General features: G+C 45.9%; 1 protein-coding gene across 8 annotated transcripts in view; it reads left to right on the forward strand.

Moving 5' to 3' along the window:
- The window catches only part of ADAM17 (ADAM metallopeptidase domain 17), a 56655-nt gene that overhangs the window by 11913 nt on the left and 19150 nt on the right, over nt 1–25592 (forward strand). For 4 of the 8 annotated variants that reach the window (XM_089326822.1, XM_002722480.6, XM_070069465.2 and 1 more), the window contains exons 2-7: nt 826–958; nt 11007–11137; nt 12599–12687; nt 18800–18968; nt 21556–21689; nt 24661–24750. In XM_089326822.1, coding sequence (XP_089182948.1) covers nt 21597–21689; nt 24661–24750 — 183 coding nt within the window. In that variant the 5' untranslated portion in view covers nt 826–958; nt 11007–11137; nt 12599–12687; nt 18800–18968; nt 21556–21596. Of the gene's footprint in view, nt 1–583; nt 717–825; nt 959–11006; nt 11138–12598; nt 12688–18799; nt 18969–21535; nt 21690–24660; nt 24751–25592 lie in introns of those variants that run through there. The other 4 variants (XM_089326823.1, XM_017338411.4, XM_089326824.1 and 1 more) reach the window with 4 other exon arrangements.

The following is a 25592-nucleotide window of genomic DNA, read 5'->3' on the forward strand; positions in this document are numbered from 1 at the left end:
TTGCTTTTCCTCGGTGCTGACTCAATCTGGTAAAATAATTCCTGTTGGTTTTTTTTGGGGTGGTTGAGATTAGTTTGGCTTTATCACGTCTTGGTGTGTATGGGTTGATGTACTGTGTGTCTGTTGAAGACAGCAGTGACAAGGATACTACCACTTTCTTGCTCTTTAATTTGGAATATGTGATTTCTCTATAAAAGATTTATTTTCCCAGGTTTGGTTTCTAAGGCCACTAGTGCATTTGTTTCTTTTTTTGTAATACATCAACTGATAAGGAAGTGCTGTTAACATTTTGGCAAGGAAAAGACGAAATTGGCCACTTTGATACTAGAAGTTCTATATGTACAAGGCAGAAACGTCTTTACTTAGAAATTACCTCAATGTGTAACACACACTTCCAGACATGAAAATTACTAGGATCTAATACATGGTCCACATTCGGATTTCTCTGAGTGTTTCACTTGTCTCCTCAGAGTTGATTTGTTTGTTCTAGGATCCGGAAGGATTCACGAAGCAATTGCTTGCTGTGTTCCTGCCCCTCCCTTTTTCCCCATGCCGTGTATTTCCTGAAGAAATTGGATCGTTTGTACTGCAGGAATTCTGACAGTCTAGGTGTGGCTGATTGCTTCTTCCAGTTGTTGTTTAACTGGGCAACATCCAGCCCCTTTATGTTCTAGAAACTGGAAGTTAGGTCTTCATTAGATTCAGTTTCTCTTTTTGTAAGAATGTCCACCAGTAATGCGTTATTTCCTCAGAATGGGTCTGCCCTGACGGTGGTGCGGCTGAGTGGTCATCTGGGTGCTAATAACCTTTCTACCTTTGTTTCAGAGGAACTTGACTCTCTGCTCTCGGACTACGATATCCTCTCTCTCGCTAACATCCAGCAGCACTCCGTAAGGAAAAGGGATCTGCAGGCCTCGACACACTTAGAAACACTGCTAACTTTTTCAGCTTTGAAAAGGTAATTTGAATTATTCAGAGGGTGGGGGCAGTTGGGGACTTGGTTTGGCAAAAGCAGAAAAATAAAGGTATTCCCTGAATTATTAGGAATTACACTTTATTAAAGATTTGTAATTGTTATAGTCTGTAAAATATGATTGTTTTATAAGGCGTTTTCTAAAATTAAAAGGGATGAACATTTTAAAAAAGTAAATGGGTGTTCCAAAGTTTTTGTGATGACAGCATGTTTATGAGATGCTAGCAAAAGATTTTAATAGAGTACTTCTATTACCTTACATTTCTGATGCCATATTAGAACCATCAGCCGTGTCCTAAATATGTCTTTATTTTACATATGAAGATACTGAGGTTTAGAGATAGAGACTTTGTTCAGGATCCCACAGCATGGTTATGAGCTGTGTCCAAACTTTAGTGTTCTTTGAGTTTCTCTTACTTGATAGCATGCCCTGATTGGGCAGTAATGTTATTTATGAGTCATTTATTTGAAAGGCAGAATGACAGAGCTGGGGAGAGAGAGAGATCTTCCATTTGCTGGTTTACTCCCCAAATGGCTGCAGCAGTCAGGCTGGGCCAGGACGAAGCCAGTAGCCAGAAACTCCATCTGTCTCTCACATGGCTGGCAGGGGCCGAATTACTTGGGCCATTTATGCCAGGGGTAGTAGCAAGAAGCTGGATCAGAAGCAGAGGAACCAAGACTTGAACTCGCACTCTGATATAGGATGTTGGATCACCGGTCCCATGGCAGTAATTTTAGTATTGTTTATGTAGTTTTGTTTTTTTTTTGACAGGCAGAGTGGACAGTGAGAGAGACAGACAGAAAGGTCTTTCTTTTTCCGTTGGTTCACCCCCCAGTGGCCGCTGCGGCTGGCGCACCACGCTGATCTGAAAGCAGGAGCCAGGTGCTTCTCCTGGTCTCCCATGCGGGTGCAGGACCCAAGCACTTGGGCCATCCTCCACTGCCCTCCCGGGCCACAGCAGAGAGCTGGACTGGAAGAGGGGCAACCGGGACAGAATCCAGGGCCCTGACCAGGACTAGAACCCGATGTGCCGGCGCCACAAGCGGAGGATTAGCCTATTGAGCTGCAGCGCCGGCCTGTTTATGTAGTATTACAGATTTAAATCTATTCAGTAATTTTCTAAAGTCTTTTTAGGAAACTATCCAGTATTAAAAACAAAAACTGAGGTCGGTACTGTGGCATAGTGGGTAAAGCCGCCACCTGCAGTGCGGGAATCCCACATGAGCGCTGGTTTGAGTCCTGGCTGGTCCACTTCCAACCCAGCTCTCTGTTAACACACCTGGGAAAGCACTGGAAGATGGCCCAAATCCTTGGGCCCATGCATCTGCATGGGCGGCCCAGAGGAAGCTCCTGGCTCCTGGCTCCTGGCTTTGGATCAGCTCAGCTCTGGCATTGCGGCCATTTGGGGAGTGAACCTGAGGATGGAAGACCTCTTTCTCTCTTTCTCTGCCTCTATAACTCTGCCTTTCAAATAAATAGATATTAAAAAGAAAAAGAAAAAAAAAAGAATGTCACCATATTAAAAACAAAACAAAACTAGGGCCTGGCACTGTGGCATAGTGGGCTAAGCCTCCACCTGTGGCTCCAGAATCCTGTATGGGCACTGGTTCAAGTCCCTGCTGCTCCACTTCCAGTCCAGCTCTGCAGTGGCCTGGGAAGGCAGTGGAAGATGGCCCAAGTGCCTGAACCCCTGAACCACTTGGGAGACCTGGAAAAAACTCCTGGCTCCTGGCTTCGGATCAGCGCAGCTCTGGCCCTTGTAGACATTTGGAGAGTGAACTAGCTGATGGAAGACCTTTCTCTCTGTTTCTCCCTCTCTCTGTTTGTGACTCTACCTCTCAAATAAATAAATAAAATTTAAAAAACAAAAAACAAAAAACAAAAACGACCTGGGCCGGGGGAAGCTAAAGCAGGGAGCCTGATGGGAGCAGAGCACCCACACTTGAGTTGGCGCTCTGATATGGGTGCTGGTGTTGTGGATGGCAGCTTAACTTGCACCCCAATGCCAGCCCCATCTTAAATGTTTAATGTGAAATGTGTGTAACAGCCTATGAGAATTTTGTACCATGTAAGTTATTTCATTTAACCCTCAAAACCATTGAGCAGATAGGTGGTTTTATTTCCACTTGTAGGTGAATACCTATGTTTAGAGATGAAGACAAAGATAGGAGGGGCCTGCGTTGTGGCGCAGCAGGTTAAGCTGCCACCTGCAACACTGATAGGACATGGAAGCACTGGTTCTGGTCCTGGATGCTCAGCTTCTGATTTAGCTCCCTGATAATGCACCTGGGAAAGCAGCAGAAGATGGCCTAAGTTCTTGGGTACCTGCTACCCACTTAGGAGACCTGGATGGAGTTCCAGGCTCCTGGCTTGCTTGGCCCAGTCCCAGCTGTTGTGGCCATTTGGGGAGTGAACCAGCAGATGGAAGAGCCCTGTTTCTCCTTCTCTCTCTGTAACTCTGATTTTCAAATAAATAAATAATAAATTTTTGAAAGACCAAGGTAGGGTTTGAGGTGCATTTATCAGACTCTAAGTCCTGTATCCTGTATCATACTGTGTAAAGCTTTTTTTTCCTCTTTAAAAGCTTTATTTATTTATTTGAAAGGCAGAACAACAGAGAAAGAGGGTGAGACAGAAAGACTAAGGTAGCTGAAATGATCAGTTTATGTTAGGGCTGGACTTGCCTGTGAATTCACTCATTAGTTGGTGGTGATGATGGATGTGAAGTCTGTTTTTAGATAATGGGGCCGGGATTGGGGGAAAATCATTAATATTAGGGGTTGAAAACATAGAAGGGCTGGCGCTGCAGCTCACTTGCTATTCCTCCCCCTGCGGCGCCGGCACCCCGGGTTCTAGTCCCGGTTGGGGCGCCGGATTCTGTCTCGGTTGCTCCTCTTCCAGTCCAGCTCTCAGCTGTGGCCCGGGAGTGCAGTGGAGAATGGCCCAAGTGCTTGGGCCCTGCACCCGCATAGGAGACCAGGAGAAGCACCTGGCTCCTAGCTTTGGATCAGCGCAGCATGCCGGCTGCAGTGGCCATTTGGGGGGTGAACCAACGGAAGGAAGACCTTTCTCTCTGTTTCTCTCTCTCTCACTGTCTAAATCTGCCTGTCCAAAAAAAAAAAAAAAAAAAAAGCTGAGACATTGTATTATGAGTTAAGAATGACTTTGGGGGGGGGGGGTGCTGGCGCGCTGTGGTATAGCCTGCAGTGCCAGCATCCCATTATGGGTGTGGGTTAGAAACCTGGCTGCTCCACTTCCGATCCCACTCTCTACTATGGCCTGGGAAAATAATAGAAGATGGCTCAAGGGCTTGGGTCCCAGCACCCATGTGGGAGACCTGGAAGAAGCTCCTGGCTTCAGATCAGCCCAGCTCTGCTGATGTAGCTATTTAGGGAATGAATCAACAGATGGAAGCTCTCTCTCTGCCTGTTCCTCTCTGTGAGTCTGCCTTTCAAACAGATAAATCTTTAAAGGCAGAACGACAGAGCGTCCATCCGCTGGTTCACTCTCCAAATGGCTCCAATGGCCAGGGCTGGCCCAGGCTGAAACCAGGAGCCTTGACTGTGTCTGGGTATTCATAATCTGGGCTGATGGCAAGGGCCCAGGTACTTTGGCCAACTTCTGCTGCTTTCCCAGATGCATTACCATGGAGCTGGATTGGAAGGAGAGCAGCTGGGACTTGAACTGTTTGTTGCTCTGAAATGGTTGGGAGTGTTGCAAGTGGCAGCTTAACCAGCAGTTTTACACATCTGCCCCGAGAGTGATTTTGTGAGAATAAGAAGCTGTTTCAAAGTTGCCTTAAAAGTTACATTTCCTCTTTGTTGTAAGTCAAGAAATATTCTTACTCTGAAGTAGTGAAGAGGCTGCAAGTACTGCATCGGTACTTTTTCAAAATATAATTTTATCAGCATTTTTGGGGAGAAAAATGTTTCTCCTCAAAAATAAGACATCTCAGATTATTTTTTAAAAGATTTATTTAATTTGAAAAGCAGAGTGACAGGGAGAGAGACATGGAGAGAGTTCTCCCTCTCAGATTGTTTGAGAAGGACTAGAATTGTTAAAAGAATGGAAGTGACCAGACTAAATGGATCATGGAAAATGCACCCACGTGGGAGACCTGGAGGAAGCTCCTGGCTCCTGGCTTCGGTTTGTGGCCAATTGGGGAGTGAACCAGCGGATGGAAGGCCAACCTGTCTGTCTGTCTGTCTGTCTGTCTCTCTCTCTCTCTCTCTCTCTCCTGCCTCTCCTCTCTCTGTGTAACTCTGACTTTAAAATAAATAAATAAATCTTTAAAAAATAGGAAATAATGTTAATCCACACTGGTTAGCATGAGTCTGTAATTACTGTAAATTCTTGAAGTGAAAGTCAGAAAAATGAAGGGACTCTATATGAAAATGACAGGGCATAATTTTTTAAAAAACATTTATTTATTTATTTGAAAGGCAGAGTTACAGAAATGCAGAGGTGGAGAGAGAGAGAGAAGTCTTCCATTTGCTGGTTCACTCTCTAAATGGCCACAATGGCTGGAGCTGGACTGATCCAAAGGCAGGAGCCAGGAACTTCTTCTGGGTCTCCCACACAGGTGCAGGGGCCCAAGGGCTTGGGCCGTCTTCTACTGCTTTCCCAGGCCACAGCAGAGAGCTGGATCGGAAGTGGAGCAGCTGGGACTTGAATTAGTGCCCATATCGGATGCTGGCACTGCAGGCGGAGGATCAACCTGCTATGCCACAGTACTGGCCCCGACAGCACATAAAATTGAGAATAAAAAGTAAAAGAAACTTTGACTGACATAGCACAAAATCTAAGATTGGAAACTGTGAATTTGACTGTCACTTAGTCTTTAACTAGAGAGTAGACTCTTCATATAGAACATAAAGAATGCAATTCCTGTGATTTTTTTATTTCTTTGGAAAGAACACTAAGTAAAAGTACTGTTCCACTCATGGAAAGCTGTAAGAATGAATAATAAGGCATTATAGTAGGTTTGCTTTTCTATTCAAAGCTCTTAGCAAAACTGAAGGTGAAGAAATGACAGCTGGGCGGGTGTCAGAAGAGAAGTGTTCGTGACGGCAGGAGCAAATGTCCCAAGGTTTCATGAAATAATGTTGCATTGTGTCTGCCTTCTGACCATGAAAAAACCACAAGCAAACTAAAATTATCTTGCATGTTCAAGAAGTTAAAAATATTTGTTGCCATGGAGACAGCCCAGTCTCCATTTCTTCCTGGCAGTTTAAGGACTTGCGCAAACCCAAGGGGAAGTAACGTTTCATATTGTCAGCACCACAGCCAAGAGAGTGTGTTCCCGAGGCTGATGAACAGCATACCTTTCTTTCTTTGTGGCATTCATGGGCACATCGAGGAGGCCTCGTAAATAATAACTGAAGAAGTTTTGCTCACCACACCAGTTATTTTTTTCCCCATGGAGAGGTTTACTATTATTATTATTTATTTATTTATTTTTCTGACAGGCAGAGTGGACAGTGAGAGAGAGAGACAGAGAGAAAGGTCTTCCTTTGCCGTTGGTTCACCCTCCAATGGCCGCCACGGCCGACGCGCTGCGGCCGGCGCACTGCACTGATCCGATGGCAGGAGCCAGGTGCTTCTCCTGGTTTCCCATGGGGTGCAGGGCCCAAGGACTTGGGCCATCCTCCACTGCACTCCCTGGCCACAGCAGAGAGCTGGCCTGGAAGAGGGGCAACCGGGACAGAATCCGGCGCCCCGACCGGGACTAGAACCCGGTGTGCCGGCGCCGCAAGGTGGAGGATTAGCCTAGTGAGCTGCGGTGCAGGCTACTATTATTAATTTTTATAACGATTTATTTATTTGGAAGGAAGACAGGGAAAAAGAGGTATCTTTTGTCCACTGGTTCACTCCCCAGTTGGTTGTGGCAGCCAGGGCTGGGCCAGGCCAAAGCAAGGTCGTGGAACTCCATCCAGGTCTCCCTCGTGGGTGCAGGGGCCCAAGCACTTGGGCCGCCTTCTGCTTTCCCAGGAGCATTAGCAGGACACTGGATCAGAAGCAGAGCAGCCAGGACTGGAAATGTTGCCTATATGGGATGTTGACGTTGCGAGTGGCTGCTTAACCTGCTGTGCCACTATACTGGCCCCAAGACTTACTATTTTTGTCTTTTTTTTTTTTTTTTTTTTTTTTTTTTTTGACAGCCAGAGTTAGAGAGAGAGAGAGAAAAAGGTCTTCTTTCCGTTGGTTCACCCCCCAAATGGCCGCTACGACTGGCGCACTGCGCCGATCTGAAGACAGGAACCAGGTACTTCCTCCTGGTCTCCCATGTGGGTGCAGGGCCCAAGCACTTGGGCCATCCTCCACTGCCTTCCTGGACCACAACAGAGAGCTGGAATGGAAGAAGAGCATCCAGGACAGAAGTGGCTCCCCGACCGGGACTAGAACCCGGGGTGCCAGCGCCTCAGGGGGAGGAGTAGCCTAGTGAGCCGTGGCACCGGCCCCAAGACTTACTATTAAGATGTCTATGTTGGCCCAGCGATGGGTTGTATCATATTAAGCCGCTACCTGTGACACTGGTATCCCTGTTGGAGCACTGGTTCAGTTCCCTGCCTGGGAGAGCAGTGGAGGATTACCCAAGTGCTTGGACCCTTGCCACCTGCATGGGAGACCTGGATGGAGTCCTGGGCTCCTGGCTTCAGCCTGGCCCAGTCCCAGCTATATGGACATTTGGAAAGTGAACCAGAAGATGGAACATCTCTTTCTGTGTCTCTTCCTCTCTCTTTGTCCCTCTGCCTTTCAAATAAATACATTTTCTTTTTTTTTAAATAATATACATTCATTTTTACTTGTAGAGTTTTCTCTTTATTTTTATTTTTGACAGCATTAGAGAGAGAGACAGAGAGAAAGGTCTTCTTTTGCCATTGGTTCACCCCCCAAATGGCTGCTACGGCCGGCGAGTGCGCCATTCCGAAGCCAGGAACCAGGTGCTTCTCCTGGTCTCTCATGCGGGTGCGGGGCCCAAGCACCTGGGCCATCCTCCACCGCACTCCCGGGCCACAGCAGAGAGCTGGCCTGGAAGAGGAGCAACCGGGACAGAATCCGGCACACCAACTGGGACTAGAACCCAGGGTACTGGCACCACAGGCAGAGAATTAGCCTAGTGAACCACGGTGCCGACCCAAATAAATACATTTTCTTAAAAAGTCCATACTATTCAAACGAAAGATGTGGTAAAATGCCTATTACAATCTTTTTTTTTTTTTTTTTTTGGACAGGCAGAGTGGACAGAGAGAGAGAGACAGAGACAAAGGTCTTCCTTTGCCTTTGGTTCACCCTCCAATTGCCGCTGCATCCGGCACACCGCGCTGATCCGATGGCAGGAGCCAGGTGCTTCTCCTGGTCTCCCATGGGGTGCAGGACCCAAGCACTTGGGCCATCCTCCACTGCCCTCCCGGGCCACAGCAGAGAGCTGGCCTGGAAGAGGGGCAACCGGGACAGAATGTGGCGCCCCGACCAGGACTAGAACCCAGTGTGCCGGCGCCGCAAGGCAGAGGATTAGCCTAGTGAGCCGTGGCGCCGGCCCTATTACAATCTTATTGGCATTTTTTCCTTAAATAGACAAAACAGTCCTGAAAATAATGGAATTACAAAAGACCCAAAAGAGCCAAGACATTGTTGAGAAAGAACTGAAGGCATCATGGTTCCTGACTTGAGAACACATACATTACAAAGCCACCGGCGTTACAGTGCAGTACTGGTGAAAGCCCAGACAGACAGTAGCCCAGAGCCAAACCAAGTGAACGTGGTAAACAGTCTTCCACAGGGTTATCAAGAACACACCAAAAGAGAATAATCTGACAAATGGTGCCGAAACACGGGGTAGCATCACACAAAAAAGTGAAATGGGGACCTGGTGATATACCATACAAATAGATAAAAGCTCAAGATGAATTAACACCTTAAATGTAAGAATCAAAACTGAAAACTCCCAGAGTTAACCATGAGAAGGAAACTGCATGACCTTGGTCTTGGCAATGATTTCTTGGATATGACTCCAAAATTTCAAGCGACAAATCAAAAATAAAATTAATCCTACTCTTTTTTAAGATTTGTTTATTTATTTGAAAGAGTTACACAGAAAGAGGAGAGGCAGAGTGAGAGAGAGAGAGAGAGAGAGAGGTGTTCCATCTGCTGGTTCACTCCCGAACTGGCCGCAACGACCGGAGCTGTGCTGATCCCAAGCCAGGAGCCAGGAGCTTCTTCTGGGTCTCCCATGCGGGTGCAGGGGCCCAAGGGCTTGGGCCATCTTTTGCTGCATTCCCAGGCCATAGCAGCTGGATCAGAAGTGGAGCAGCCGAGTCTCGGACCAGTGCCCCTATGGGATGCCGGCGCTTCAGGCCAGGGCATTAACCCACTGCGCCGCAGTGCCTGCCCTGAAAGGTTTATTTTGTTTGTTTGAAAGGCAGAGTTAGAGAGGAAGGGACAAAGAGAGGTCTTATATCTGCTGGTTCACCTGCCAGATGGCCACAATGACTGGAGCTGGGCCAAGCCAAAGCCAGGAGCCAGGAGCGTCTTCGGAAGTGGAGCAGCCAGGACTCGAACCAGTGCCCATATGGGATGCAAGCGCTGCAGGCTGGGGCTTTAACTTGCTGCGCCACAGCACAGGCCCTAATCCTACTCTTGCAGAGTAAAAGCACCAATTAAGAGAGTGAAAAGGCAACATAAAGAGTGGGAGAAAATGTTTGCAAACCTTGCATTTGACAAGGACTCATATCCAATATATATAATGAACACCTTTAATTCAATAGCAAAATTAACCCATTAAGAAAAGGGCAGATGACGTCAGTGGACATTCCTCCCCACCCTGCAGTGGGCGGAAGTGTGTGATAGATGCTCAGGATTACCAGTCATCAGAGAAAGGTAAACCCCCGCCAGAATAGCACTCCCGGTTCTTAAAAATGTCAGGACTGAAAGACATAGGAAACAAAAGTATTGAGCCAGAAAAACTCTGAACTTAAAAATGTTTAAACCAACTAAAGAACTGGAGTATATATGCAAGGTACACAGAAACCTTGCATTTTCCTCATGGTAATTGTGGATTTTTAAAGAATATGAGTTCTGTGAGAAAGAAGCAAAAAGCACGAGTGCTTTTAACTATGTTTATCAATATATTTACTTTGCACAGCAGTGAGAATTTTCCCATAGGATAATACACAGTTTGATGGCTAGAGGCAGCATAGCACAGGCTTTTTTTTTTTTTTTTTTTTTTCCCCCAATAAAGATTTATTTATTTACTTGAAAGACGCAGTTACAGAGAGGCAGAGAGATAGACAGGTTTTCCATCCACTGGTTCACTCCCCAGATGGCCACAATGGCCGGAGCTTCGCCAGTCCAAAGCCAGGAGCCAGGAGATGCTGCTGGGTCTCTTGCTCAGGTGCAGGGGCCCAAGCACTTGGACCATCTTCTACTGCTCTCCCAGGCCACAGCAGAGCTGGATCGGAAGTGGAGCAGCCAGGACTGGAAACGGCGCCATATGGGATGGGATGCTGGGGCCTCAGGCCAGGGCGTGAACCCGCTGCGACGCAGCACTGGCCCCTGCACAGGGTTTTGGAGTAACTCAGTAACGTTGTTGACTGGCTGTGTAACCTTGAGGGTGCTGATTAACTTCCACGCCTCAACTTTGATTCATGTCCAGTGGAGGTAATACACCCAGGTGCCTCCACTGACAGGTGTCAGTTAGTAATACAAATAATACTAGTCCTCAGTAATAAGTGTCTGAGGTAAGTGGGACTGCAGATGTGTTTCCTTATCCTTCAGAGTTTCCAAGAAAGCTGAGTGCCTAGGCTCTGAATCTCTTCCCGGCGCAGTGTCGTTTGGCCTGCCAGGGTTGTACAGCTGCGCCGATTAGCCCACTTGTCTGTAGGAGATGCATTGCTCCAGGGACTTAGTGAAACATTAAGTACAACTTGCATTGCAGTTTATTAGTATCAACTCCTACATTTTTAAGAAAATTTAAAAGTTAGATTTTCATTGCTTAGAGTATAAAATCTGAATGAATACTTTTTTCTTTAGGCATTTTAAATTATACCTGACATCAAGTACTGAACGCTTTGCACAGAATTTCAAGGTCGTGGTGGTGGATGGTAAAGATGAAAGCGAGTACGCTGTGAAGTGGCAGGACTTCTTCAGTGGACATGTGGTTGGTCAGTATGGAGCTGGTTCATTTGCCCTTATGTCTGGGGGTTAGAGCTACGAGTCCAGCTTGGTTGCATATTCCTTTTTGGTGGTGGTGGGGGAAGAGCTCCATAGAGATACTATTCTTTGCTCATTTTATTTGAGCTATGCATATTAGGAGGAGAAACATTCTAACGGGAGGAAATGGACCTTGTCTAGCATGTCACACTGGCTAGTCGGTTAATGATTACAATTTCCTCTCAAGTGATAAGAATTTAACCTCTTGTGTTTAGGCAGGGGTTGTAGATTTCCTTATGAGAGTTAAAAAAAAATAAAAAGTTGACGGGGCTGGTGCTGTGGTGTAGTGGGTAAAGCTGCCACCTGCAGTGCCAGCATCGTATGTGGACACCGGTTCACGTCCTGGCTGCTCCAGTTCCAATCCAGCTCTCTGCTCTGGCCTGGGAAGGCAGCAGAAGATGGCCCAAGTGCTTCAGCCCCTGCACCTGCATGGGAAGCACACAGCTCTGGCTGTTGCAGCCCTTTGGGGAGTGAACCAGTGGATGGAAGACCTCCCTCCCTCCCTCTCTCTCTCTCTCTTTCTCCCCCTCCCTCTCCCTCCCTCCTTCCCTCCTTCTCCCCCTCTCCCCTTATCCCCCCTCCCCCACCTCTCTGTAAATCTATCTTTCAAATAAATAAATCTTTTTAAAGAATGAAAAGGTTGATTCTACTTTGATTTACTTGAAAGGTAGAGAATCTTTGGTCTGCTGGCTCATTTCCCAAATGTTTGCAACAGCTGGGGCTCGGACCAGGCCAGCCTGAGGCCAGGAGCCCAGAACTCCACCTGGGTGTCCCATGGGTGGCAGGGCCCAGCCACTTGGTCCATCACGTGTTGCCTCCCAGGCGTGTATGAGCAGGCAGCTGGGTTGAAAGCAGAGGAGCTGGGCTGGAACTGGCAGTCTGGAGTGCTGGTGGGCATGCCGAGCGGAGCTTGAGCTGTTCTACCACAGCAGCCTCTCCCACCCTTAGGAGGGGTTAGACAAGGTATCCAGGAGTCAGGTGATTGGCTGTGTGAGCCTGTTGTGTGTTTGAGAGGGCACAGCAAATGGTTAGTTTAATTTTTGAGCATTTTCTGCAGTAAGAAAAAAATGGCATTGCAGTCCCCACTGCACAGTTCCAGGCCTGCGTTGAGTACTTTCCAAAAGCACGCATTCTGCTTTCTCATCATTCTTTCTTACTCAGAGGAGGTAAAGTTATTCCAGAAGAAAATCCATGGTTCTTTTTTGGGAAGTTAATAGATTTCAAGTTACCGGGCTTGGCACGCCTCCTTGGGAAGGGAGAATTATCTAGTTTCACTTTGGACTTCAGTTTCTCAGTTGCAGAGCACTAAGGAAAATTCTGTTCTGATGGTGTGTTTGGTTGATTTGTTGATAGTAGTGATTGTTTATTATTTAATGTAAATATTTTTAATGAAAATTATTTTTCCTCTAAAGGTGAGCCTGATTCCAGGGTTCTAGCCCACATAGGAGATGACGATGTTACAATACGAATCAACACTGATGGGGCAGAATATAATATAGAGGTAAATCTACATGTGATTTTTTTTAGTAGCTTATGTCTCTGATTCTTAAAAAGCTTCTCAGTTGTTTTAAGAGGGCAAAAGGTGAATATTAATTATACCTGTTTCCTTTCTCCTTGTATTTACATTTTTTTAAACTAGGAAAACAGGTGATTTTAAAGAATAGTTTATTTCTGAGGAGCTGACATGAAATACCCTGTTTTTTTTTTTTTTTTTTGCTTTTTTAAATTTTTGATTCTGCTTTTCATTCTTTCTTTTTATTTTTAAAAAATGTTGAGAGTGAGAGAGCATTCCTAACTGTTAGTTCACTCCCCAGATTGCCTGCTGTGACCTTTGGGGCCAAAGCCAGGAGCTGGGAATCCATTCTCTGTCTTCCATTTGGGTGACAGGCACCCAATTACCTGAGCCATCACTGCTCTCTCCCAGGGTATGCACTAGAAGGAAGCTGGAATCAGGAGCTGGGTCAGCGGGTTTTGAGCCCAGGCACTGGTATGGGATGTGGCAGGTCAGCTGCTGGGCCTGGTGCCCACCCCAAGCTCCGTGTTTCTGAGCACCATGATTGAATCACCTGTGGGGTGGCTGTGGCTAGAGGAAACCTTTTTCCGTCCAGACTCATTGTTTTTGATTCTCTAACATTCTACCAGAGGTGTGAATACTCCCAAAAATGAAGGTGAGATCTGGCTGCTTCATTTCCCTGTCTCTGTGCTACACACTTTGGAATGCTGGACCAACAAAAGGCATAGTTTGGGGCTGGCATTGTGACACAGTGGGTGAGGCCACCACCTGCAATGCCGGCATTCTTTGTGGGTGCCAGTCCATGTCCGGTGGCTCTTCTTCCAGTCCAGCACCCTGTTCATGGCCTGGGAAAGCAGTGGAAGATGGCCCAATTGGGACCCTGCATCCACGTGGGAGACCTGGATGAAGCTCCTGGCTTCGGCCTGCCTCAGTGATGGCTGTTGTAGAAATAAGCTTTTTTTTTTTTTTTAAGGACACAGTTGATAGTCTGAGAACCTCAAAGAGGAAACTCAGTCTCTGGCTGCTGTTCCATTGACATAGTAGAAAAAATCACAACCAAAACGCCACACTTGTATCAGATGGTTATCCATTTGCCAGAAGCTAGTCAGGAACACACAATGTTTGCCAAATTATTTGTGGTTGGAAATTGATTCTGTGTTTTTTGAAAAATAAGAATGCTCTGAATAGTGTTGATGATAACAGAAAAGCAGATCACCTGTGAGGACTGTAGTTAAGACTCGTCAGGTGAAGTAGGAATATGTGAGTGCTGGTAGGTGTAACATAGGGGGCTAGTGCTATAAACGTACATTTTATTTTATTTTTCAAAGATCTATTTTTTTGAAAGGCAGAGTTACAGAGAGAGAGAGAGAGAGAGAGAGAGATGCTCTATCTGCCAGTTCACTCCCCAAACGGCTGCAACAGGCAGGGCCAGGCCAGGCCAAAGCCAGGAGCCAGGACTTCGTCCGGGTCTCCCATGTGAGTGCAGGGGCCCAAGGACCTGAGCCGTCCTCTGCTGCCCTCCTAGGTGCATTAGCAAGGAGCTGGATTAGAAGTGGAGCAGCTAGGCGTCGAACCTGTAACCCACATGGGCTGCTGGTGCTACCGGCTGTGACTTAACCGCTGTGCCATAGCACCAGCCTCTTAATATACATTTTAATAACATCCAAACCACATAATCATTGGTCTTTTGTCTGTCCATCACTGTGGAAAAGAAATCTATAGTAGAGTAGACATTGTGGTGTAGCAGATAATGCCTACAGCACTGGCATCCCAAATGGATGCTGCTTCCAGTCCTGCTCCCTGTGAACGTCCCTGAGGAAGACGACCCAAGTTGTTGGGCCCTTGCCACCCACCTGGGAGACCTGGAAGAAGCACCTGGCTTCAGACTGGCCCAACTCTGGCTGTCACAGCCGTTTGGGGAGTGAACCAGTGGATGGAAGATCTCGGTCTCTGCTGCTTCTCTCTCTAATTCTGTCTCCAAATAAAGACACAAATCTTCATTAAAAAAAAAAAAAAAAAAAAAAAAAAAAACTTACTGGGGTGGTGTTGTGGTGCACTGGGTTGAGCTACCTCCTGTGACGTAGACATCCAATATTGGAGTGCATACTTGAGTTCCAGCTGCTCAAACTTTCAATCCGGCTCCCTGCTGATGTGCCCAGGAAGACAATGGAAGGTGGTCCAAGTACTTGGGCCCCTGCCACCCACATGGGAAATCCAAATGAAGACTGGGATCCCGGCTTCTGCTTTGCCTGGCACCTGGTGTAAGAAAAAAGGGTGCAGATCAGAGAGGAGACAGAATATGAACTCACAGCCAGACCAAATTTATTCAAAGAAAATAAACTTGCAAAGGTCAACCAACTGCCAGCGTGCACACAGACCAAACACCCCAGGGACTGGGCCTTTTATATCTTAGGTGGGCTAGTGACGGGGAGTGGGGGTACTAGGCAGAGGTGAGCTTTTCCGTACAGGTATTTTAGGTGTGGCCCTCTGGCTTCAAAGCCTGGGAACCGTGCAGGGGGTAGACTAAATCGGTCTCTTGAGAGAAGGCTGGGGTAACGCGAACTAAAATGGCTGAGGCTTGCGTCCTTCTGTCACCTGGCTGTTGTGGCAGTTTGGGAAGTGAACCATCAGATGGAAGGTCTCTTTCATTCTACCTTTCAAGTAAATAAAATAGATCTTTAAAAAAAATCTTAAGGCTTTGCAATATGCTGTAGTCTGTTAATGTTTATACTTCTAGTCTGTTTTCTGTTGCTTTAATAGTATACTTGAGACCCAGTAATTTTTTAAGGATTCACTTATTTTATTTGAAAGAGTTACAGAAAGAGGGATACACACACATGCACATACACACATCTTCCATCCACTGGTTCACTCCCCCAAATTGCTGCAACAGCTGGGGCTGGGCTAGGCTGAAGCCAAGAGCTAGGAGATTCATCCAGGTCTCCCATGTCAGGGGCAGGGGCCCAACTACAATCTTCCGCTGCTTTTCCAAGCGTATTAGAAGGGATCTGGATTGGAAGTGCAGCAGCCAGGACTTGAACCAGTACTCTTTTGGGATGCTGGTGTTGTAGGCGGCGGCTTGGTTGTGCCATAATGTGTACCCAGCCCAGTGAGACATGAAGCACAGAATTTGTTTAGCTCATGGAACCAGAACTGGAGGCTGGGAAACCCGGGAGTGTGTTTCTGGCATCTGCCTTGCATCTCTGGAGTGTTTCCTTGCTGCACTGTAACACAGAGGAGGGCGTCCTACGATGAGACAGCAAGAGTGCCAGAGCTTTTTTTTTTTTTTTTTTTTTTTTAAGATTTATTTATTTATTTGAAAGAGTTATGGGGATGGTTGGGGGAGAGAGAAAGAAAATAGAGAGATCGACCTTCCGTCTGCTGGTTTGCTCCCGAAATGGCCACAACGACCAGAGCTGGGCCTGGCCAAAGCCAGGAGCCTAGAACTCCACTGGGGACTCCCATGTGGGTGGCAGGGGCCCAAGTACTTGGGCCGTCTGCTGCTATTGCTTTTCTAGGTGTATTAGCAGGGAACTGGATTGGAAGTGGAGCAGCTGGGACCCGAACCTGTGCTCATGTGGGATGCTGGTGCTGCAGACTGCGGCTTAACCTGCAGTGCTACCGTGTGGGCCGCCAAGAGCTTTTATAGCAAAGCCACTCCTGTGACAGCAGTGTTCTCATGGCCCAATAATTTCACAAAGGTTCCACCTCCAGATACTGTCAACATCTGAGTTTTGGGATTGAGTTACCAGCAGCTGAATTTGGTGACACATTCGCACTGTCTGGCCATCTGGTGTCAGTTTTGGGTGTCTGGCATGCCAGAAGAATTCAGGACTTGAGGAGCAGATGAAGGAGCTAGACAGATTAACCACTGTCGTGTTAAATTTGCTTGATATTTTAAATCAGTTCACTTTGAACAAATAATTTTATTTAAAAACATATTCATTACAAAACTGAGAAAATCTTAATACTTGGACATATAACTACTGTGGACATTTTGATGACTATTTTTCAAAAGTTTTAAAAAGAGATTCATTTATTTATTTGAAAGAGTTAGAGAGGGAGAGACAGATCTTCCATCTGTTGGTTCACTCCCCACATGGCCATAACAGACAGGGCTAGGCCATGCCAAAGCCAGGAGTATATTCCAGGTCTCCCATGGGAGTTCAGGGACCCAAGCACTTGGGCCATTTTCTGCTGCCTTCCTAGGCCTTTAGCAGGGAGCTGGATTGGAGGTAGAGCACCCAGGACTCAAACTATTGCTCATATGGGTGCTGGTGCTGCAGGTGGCAGCTTTGCCAACTATGCCACGATGGCGACCCCCACATTTTTTTCTGTGTGTATACACGTAAATGAAGGTGGTCATGTGAGGGGTCTTCAAAAAGTTTATGAGAAATGGCATGTTGTGAAAAAATTGCATGGTTTTCAAAATGTGTTACACCAAAATAAAGCTTGCTTTTAATTTTTCGATGAACTCTGGTACCAACTGTTATTTCCTGCAAAATTAGAGTCATACTATATGTAGTTTGTCTTCACTTATTTTTCATGTAATAATATAATTGTGAACATTGTTTCATGTTTATTATAGCTCTAAGTTAGGATTTTTAGTAAAGACTCTGCTTGCTGGGGGTCCAGCGCTGTGGTGTAGCAGGCAAAGCCACTGCCTGCAGTGGTGCTGGTTCAAGTCCCTGCTATGGCCTGGGAAAACAGTAGAGGATGGCCCAAGTTCTTGGGCCCCTGCACCCACGTGGGAGACCCAGAAGAAGCTCTTGGCTCCTGACTTGGGATTGATGTAGTTCCAACTGTGGCATCCGTCTAGGGAGTGAACCAGCAGATGGAAGACCTCTCTCTCTGCCTCTGCCTCTCTGTAACTCTGCCTTTCAAATAAATAAATAAACCTTTAAAAAAAAAAAAAAAAGACTGCTTATTGGCTCATTGGAATGTTATACATACTTTTTTTTTTTAAGATTTATCTATTTGAAAGGCAGAGTTACAGAGAGGGGGAGAGAGAGAGAGAGAAAGGTCTTCCATCCATCAGTTCACTCCTCAGATGGCTGCAATGGCCAGAGCTGTGCTGACCCAAAACCAGGAGCCAGGAGCTTCCTCCATGTCTCCCACATGGGTGCAGGGGCCCAAGGACTTGGGCCATCTTCCACTGCTTTCCCAGGCCTTAACAAAGAGCTGGATCAGAAGTGGAGCAGCTGGGACTTGAACTGGTGCCCATATGGGATGCTGGCACAGGCAGTGACTTTACTTGCTATGCCACAGCCAGCCCCAAATGTTGTACTATTTTATTTATCTAATACGCCATTGATGCTCAATTGTTTTCTAAATTTTGAAGTAAAACATTCTGTAAGGAGGGTAGACGTTGGTGCAGCAGTTAGAGCTGCCTCCTGGTACCTCTGCGTCTGCCTTCTGATCCGACTTCCTGCAGGGTGCATTCTGGAGGCAGCAGCTCGAGTCGGTGGGCCCAAGCTGCCCAGGCGGGAGGACCTCCTCCCTGTCAGACGTCTGATGGGTGCTCGTTCTGCCTGGCAATCTGTGTCTCTCTGCCTCTCAATTTTTTTAAAAAATTGTTTTTCCTAAACCAGTAATAAGTTTCAGGCACATTGTTGCAGCTTTTTAGTCTTCTCTTGTAAAAATGTCCTTTCTTGTGGGTAAAGCCCAGCGTGACAGAAAGATGTCAAATACCTGGATTTGAGAAATTAGAATGAAAATGTCGCGGGAACAGGAGACTTGTCTTGGCTTTGTTGTTGTATCGCCTTCATCTACAAGGCTGTCAGTAAATAGTAGGCATTGCAGAGGTATTTTTGAACGGAAAAGATATGCAGTTTTGTCTTCTGTATCTTCTAAAAGATTTCAGACCCTGTACAAAATATTTTTTCTGTACAGATAAAATAATTCAAATAATTCATGTATTTACCAGCATAGAAATTTGACATGCTCACTATTGAAATATTTATTTTGGATAAAATGACCTGTCAGTTTACTTAACCTGGAAAGGAATGTTATCTAAGAACACGCAGAGACAGTTGTAAGAATTTAATGTGATTATTAGGAAGTCTTGTATTTTATATCTCAATCCTATTTCCCCTTACAGCCACTTTGGAGATTTGTCAATGATCCTGAAGACAAAAGAATACTAGCTTATAAGTCTGAAGATATTAAGAATGTTTCGCGTTTGCAGTCTCCAAAAGTGTGTGGATATGTAAAAGTGGATAATGAAGAGTTGATTCCCAAAGGACTAATAGACATAGAACCTCCAGAAGGTAAGGCGTGGGGAGTGTATTTAAAATAAGAAACAAGTGGTGCAACTGTTTCAGTATATGGAGGTTGTTGACTTAAAAAATGCACAATTATCAAGGAGCCTGTAGTACTTGACTTGAGAAGTTTGTTGTTTGAGAAAAATCTTAATACACTTATCTATAATGTAAGAGTTCACAACACTAGATATTGTGGGGGCAATAAAGAAAAAAAGGTTGGACTTAAAAGGAGATTGTGTTGGGGGCCGGCGCTGTGGCATAGTGGGTAAAACTGCGGCCTACACGGCTGGCATTCCATATAGGCACTGGTTTGGGTCCAGGCTGTTCCACTTCCAATCCAGCTCTCTGCAATGGCCTAGAAAGCAATGGAAGATGGCCCACGTCCTTGGACCCCAGCACTTGAGTGGGAGACCTAGAAGAAGCTCCTAGTTTTGGATTGACTCAGCTCTGGCTGTTGCGACCATTTGGGGAGCAAACCAGCGGCTGGAAAACCTCTCTCTGCCTATAACTCTCTGTACCTCTGTCTTTGAAGTAACTAAGTAAATCTTTAACAAAAACTATTGTGTTTATGGAAAATTGAATAATCTGAGAGAAAATTGTATGCACATTTACTTAGAAATGAGAGTACTATTGAAAAATGTAGACTTCAGGGTTCTTCACCTTGGGACGTACATATTTAAGTCATTTAGAAAAAAATTGGGTAATTTAGAAAACAACTGATGTGAGGCTTATGGTCTTCCTTTTTGGATACCTTAGAGCATTTCCTTACCATTTTATTATTAAAGACAAATAAGCTGTTAAACAGTTTGACTATTTGATGAGAAAGATGTCCTATTGTACAAAGTCAAATTTTTTTTTAAAAATTATTTTATTCATGTGAAAGAGTTACACAGAGAGAGGAGAGGCAGAGAGAGAGATATCTTCCATTCTGCTGATTCACTCCCTAAATGACCGCAACGGCCAGAGCTGAGCTGATCCAAAGCCAGGAGCTTCTTTCGGATCTCCCACGTGGGTGTAGGGGCCCCAGGACTTGGGCCATCTTCTACTGCTTTCCTAAGCCATAGCAGAGAGCTGGATCGGAAGAGGAACAGCCAGGACTCGAACTGGTACCCATGTGGGATGCCAGTGCTGTAGGCTGGGGCTTTAACCTGTTGTGCCACAGCACTAGCCCCTCAAACTAAAGTTTTCTTTTTTAAAAAAGGTTTATTTATTTATTTGAAAGAGTTACACAGAGAGAGGAGAGGTAGAGAGAGAGAGATCTTCCATCCGATGGTTCACTCCCCAATTGGCCACAACGACCGGAACTGTGCCTATCCGAAGCCAGGAGCCAGGAGCTTCTTCCGGGTCTCCTACGTGGGTTCAGGGGCCCAAGCACTTGGGCCATCTTCTACTGCTTTCCCAGGCCATAGAAGAGAGCTGGATCGGAAGAGGAGCAGCTGGGACTAGAACCGGCACCCATATGGGATGCTGGCGCTTCAGGCCAGGCCGTTAACCCGCTACGCCAAAGCGCCAGACCCCCCACAAACTAAATTTTTTTTTTTTTTTTTTAATTTTTATTTTTGACAGGCAGAGTGGACAGTGAGAGAGAGAGACAGAGAGAAAGGTCTTCCTTTGCCGTTGGTTCACCCTCCAATGGCCGCCGCGGCCGGCGCGCTGCAGCCGGCGCACCGCGCTGATCCGATGGCAGGAGCCAGGAGCCAGGTGCTTTTCCTGGTCTCCCATGGGGTGCAGGGCCCAAGCACCTGGGCCATCCTCCACTGCACTCCCTGGCCACAGCAGAGGGCTGGCCTGGAAGAAGGGCAACCGGGACAGAATCCGGCGCCCCGACTGGGACTAGAACCCGGTGTGCCGGCGCCGCTAGGCGGAGGATTAGCCTAGTGAGCCGCGGCGCCGGCCTAACATGTCGTTATCTTGACATTTGTACCATTACTTTGGTTAATTCATAGACTTAACAGAAAATAACTGATGGCTTCACAGCCCGGCAGAAGGTGCTTGATTGATTGTGTTAAGTACTTTTGAAAGTTTCTGTATTTTAGAAATTAAGGAAGTACTTTTTCTTGGCTTTGGATTCTACAATTTTTTAAAAAGATTTATTTATTTATTTGAAAGAGTTACACAGAGAAGGAGAGGCAGAGAGAGGTCTTCTAGCCACTGGTTCACTCCCCAATTGGCTGCAACGGCTGGAGCTGGGCTGACCCAAAGCCAGATTCCAGGAGCCTCCTCTGGGTCTCCCATGCGGGTTCAGGGGCTTAAGGACTTGGGTCATCTTCCATTGCTTTCCCAGGCCTTAGCAGAGAGCTGGATCAGAAGTGGAGCAGCCGGGACTCGAACCCGGCGCCCATATGGGATGTCAGCACTGCAGGTGGTGGCTTTACTCACTATGCCACATCGCCGGTCCCATAGATTCTGCAATTTTTAAGCTTCATCTTTTTTACTTTTCTATTTTCCACTATGGTTTTTTTCTTGTTCAAGATACGTTTGAGGATACTAAGCTCAAATAGTGTTTCTTTCAGAAATATAGTAGTGTCACTGTGAAAAAACCTTCCTTGTTTTGGTGAATTTTGATTTAATAGTGCGTACAAATTCATACTAGAGCTTGCTCGCCGGGTGAAGAGGAGAGCGGAGCCTGACCCCATGAAGAACACGTGCAAGCTGCTGGTGGTCGCAGACCACCGCTTCTACAGATACATGGGCCGAGGGGAGGAGAGCACCACCACCAATTACCTAGTAAGTCGAATACTGCAGGTGGGTGACCTCGGTCTCAATAGGGCACAGCAACCCTCAGCGAATGAACCGATTCGTTTGCCAAGTATCTGGGGGATATTGCCTCTGGTTCTTAAATTACTGTGTGGAAATCATAGTTTCACATGTCTGAAGACATTTTACCTGTGACTTAGTATTTTCTGCACATTAGGATTTTTATGCATATTAGGTTTGGGAGAAGTTTGCAATACAGTCGTCTCTTTATACAAGGAAGCTCTTTAAAAATGGCAGTGAACCTGGCATGTCACGTGGTCGTCTGCCCCAGGGTACAAGTGTGTCTTTATGTGAGCCTGTGTGTGTTTTGTGTGTGTGTGTGTGTGTGTGTGTGTGTGTTTCAGAGAACAAGGTCAGTTTTGTTCAGCGGTGTCAGGGAGCTAATCATTGGACGGTAACTGCCTGAAATGGGGTGTACCGTCATGGCCATAACCGGCCAACGGCAGAGAGATATTAAGGAAGCATTGATACTGGATTCTTAGGCAATAACTATTACAGTTTTTAAGGTCAAGGGGATAATTTTTCATTGACATTTTTTGTTAGTCTGACCTCATTTGTCATGGTAACTTGGCATTGACTGAACTGTTACTGACTGAATAAGAGAGAATGCAGCTGTTCATGCCCAGAGCCTCTTGCAGGAACGTCGCCCATCTCGTTGCTTTGCCTTCCCCATTTTGGCCTTTTTATTCATGGCCTCCCTCACCCTTCCTTCCCTGCTGTTCCGTGTTGAGAATGAATTTATCATGAGGGCAGTGCAGCTCATTGCAACTCTTGCCCCGAAGTGAAATTCTTTCTTGGCAAAGCATCTCTCTTCTCTGGATTTTGCTTTAGGGGACTCCTCATCTTTTACTTCTTTGTTAGGCTATGGAAATGAATTTGATGAGAAGTCTAGTTTTAAATTTGTGTGTAGGGGGCTGGTGCTGTGGTGCTGTGGGATAAAGCCTCCCCCTGCAGTGCCGGCATCCCATGTAGGCGCCAGTTTGAGTCCCTGCTGCTCTTCTTCCAATCCAGCTCTCTGCTGTGGTCTGGGAAAGCAGTAGAAGATGGCCCAAGTCCTTGGGCCCCTGCACCCATGTGGGAGACCCGGAAGAAGGAAGCTCCTGGCTTCAGATAGGCACAGCTCCGGCTGTTGTGGCCATCTGGGGAGTGAACCAGTGATGGAAGACCTCTCTCTCTCTCTCTCTGTCTCAGCCTCTCTGTAACTCTGACTTTCAAATAAATAAATAAATCTTTAAAAAATTGTATTTATTTATATTTATTTGAGAAGCAGAGAGAAAGAGACAGCTCCATCCTCTGATCATTCTGCAGACGCTCAGAAGGTCTGAGTTTAACAGGCCGACAGCATGGACATGGGACCTCAGGCCTGGTCTCCTGTGTGGGTGGCAGACCTCTGACTCTGCTTCTACCTCTCTCTGTAACACTTTCAAATAAGTAAAACTTTAAAAAAACTACATTAGTTATGGTTAAATAAAAACAAGAAACATCTTCTGAGACCTGTAACCTGCTTCACAGCTGCTGCAACCAGTTTGTGAACACATGTTTGAGTAGAATATTCTTTGAGGAAAAGATAATAAATTGATGTTTAATTTTTTTAAAGATTTATTTATTTCAAAGGCAGAGTTACAGAAAAGCAGAGAGAGAAAGAGATCGGTCCTTGATCCGCTAGTTCATTCCCTAGATGGCCGCTACAGCTGTACCTGTGCTGGTTGGAAGCCAGGAGCCATGGATGACTTCCGGGTCTCCCATGTAGGTGCAGGGGCCCGAGGACTTGGGCCATCTTCCACTGCCTTCCCAGGCCATAGCAGAGAGTTGGAATCCGAAGTGGAACAGCTGGGACCGAAACCAGGCGCCCGTGTGGGATGCCGGCTCCGCAGGCAGTTGCTTCACCCGCCATGCCACGGGGCTGGCCCCAGCATTTAGTTTTTCCCTCAGGCAGGGTGATGATCCTGTCCTTCCTCCCTGAGTCTTCCCGAGTCCGAGCAGGAGCAGGAGGGAGAGTGCAATGTACCTCCTTCCTCTGGGCCTCTGTTCGCCTGTTCCTCAGTGTTGGACTGTGCTGGGCGGGGGAGGGAGTCGTTTGTGGTTGCTGTCACTGCCCCTGGTTTCTGGGGCAGGACTCTGAGGTCCCTGCTAAGGGAGAGAGTAAAGGGGTGAGTGACACAGCGGCTGAGTCGCCACGTGGAAGCCCAGGTCTCACATTCCAGTTCTGGCTGTCCTGCTTCCGGTTCAGCTTCCTTCTGATGTGAGCCTTCGGAGGCAGCGCAGAACGGCTGAGGGGTCCGCGTGCCTGTTACCTGCGTGGGAGACCTGGATGGAGTTCCCTGGCTCAGCCCGAGCCACTGTGGGCATCTGGGTAGTGACCAGTGGATGGGAGGGCGGGCTGTCTGTTTCTCCCTCTGCCTTGCCCTCTCTGTCTCTGATGCTCTTTGAAATAAATAAATAAATCTTTAGAATACCCTGTCGTGGTGATGCAGGGTAAGCTGCTGCGTGTGACAAGTGACTCCCGTATCAGAGTTCGGGTTCAAGTCCCAGCTTTTCTCATCTGGCCTGCTTGCTCGTTCTCTCTCCCTCTCTCTTGCTCTGCCTTTCAAATAAATAAAAATAAATATCGTATAAAAGAATGATAAAAAGTAAATTAAGAAGTCTGTTAATGGGAGTCTTGGTCTCAGATGTAGTTGTTACCCAGGCTTTATCTGAGGTGATCTGTACCTTTGTTTTTTTTTTCTGGTAACATTTATTTTTAAGCTTGGGGCTAGCAATAATTTCTTTTTTCATGATATCAGTGATAAAGGTTAATATGTTAATGATAATTTTTATAGTTAGGTACTTTTGCCAATGACATTTTCTCTGAACTGATTTTTTTTTTCACTGTAGATTTCATGTTACATTGCAGAATGGTAAATGCATAATAATACATAATATCTCTTTCTTTTATACACAGATAGAGCTAATTGACAGAGTTGATGATATCTATCGGAACACTTCATGGGACAATGCGGGATTTAAAGGTTATGGAATACAGATAGAACAGGTACTTATCAATAGATATGGCTTATGTTACCCGGGAAGTTATGCAGTGTAAATATTTGTCACTTGTATTCAGAACCCAGCTTGTCTTCAACATTAATCGTAAATATTCTCAAATGCCAGCAATGTTTTTCTGGTAAGTTGTGCAGTGTTTTCATAGATTATGGAGTTGGTTGTCTGAGCCTGTTTTAAGTCCTTTTATGCTGCTGTGTTCTCTCCTTTCTGTTCTTTTATCCCTCTAGTGCGTTTCATTTTCTCAGATTATGCATGCAGTTTTAATTGAACTCCTCGCATGCGTCGTTGAATCCTTAGAACATTTACTAAATATACTGTGGAAGACCCTTACGTATGCTGACTGTTAAGTCTCTTTCCCTGAATATCCTGGTTTCCTTGTAATCTGTTCATAGTTTGTCTAGCAATGAAATAATAATATCATCTTGATAATGTCTATAGTAAAATAGTCCCAAATTGCTGACTAGTTACTTTTGAAATTGATTATTGCTTTGAACAAAATTTAGACATTTTGATCTGTAAATTATATGTTTTTTTTCAATCTATTTGTATTAAACCCTATTTTTCCAGTTCTTTACTGTAATATAGAATTTAGAGGTCAAAGAAAGAGGTTTTTAATCATGCACCATACTCAGAAATGTTAAACTTTGATGGTACTTGCATAAAGCTAAGAATTATTTTTCCCTTTTCCATTCTCTTTTACCGTTTTGCATTTTCTTTTTAAAGTTATCATTTGATAGGTAATATAGACATGGTGCAAAAAAGCAGTGAAAAGTAAGTCTCCTCAGTCTTTGTCCTTCATCAAACCAGTCCCTTTCTCCAGAGCCATCCAGT

Source organism: Oryctolagus cuniculus, chromosome 2 (assembly GCF_051225735.1).
Source record: "Oryctolagus cuniculus isolate XC-2025 breed Fujian yellow rabbit chromosome 2, ASM5122573v1, whole genome shotgun sequence".
Taxonomy (NCBI): domain Eukaryota; kingdom Metazoa; phylum Chordata; class Mammalia; order Lagomorpha; family Leporidae; genus Oryctolagus; species Oryctolagus cuniculus.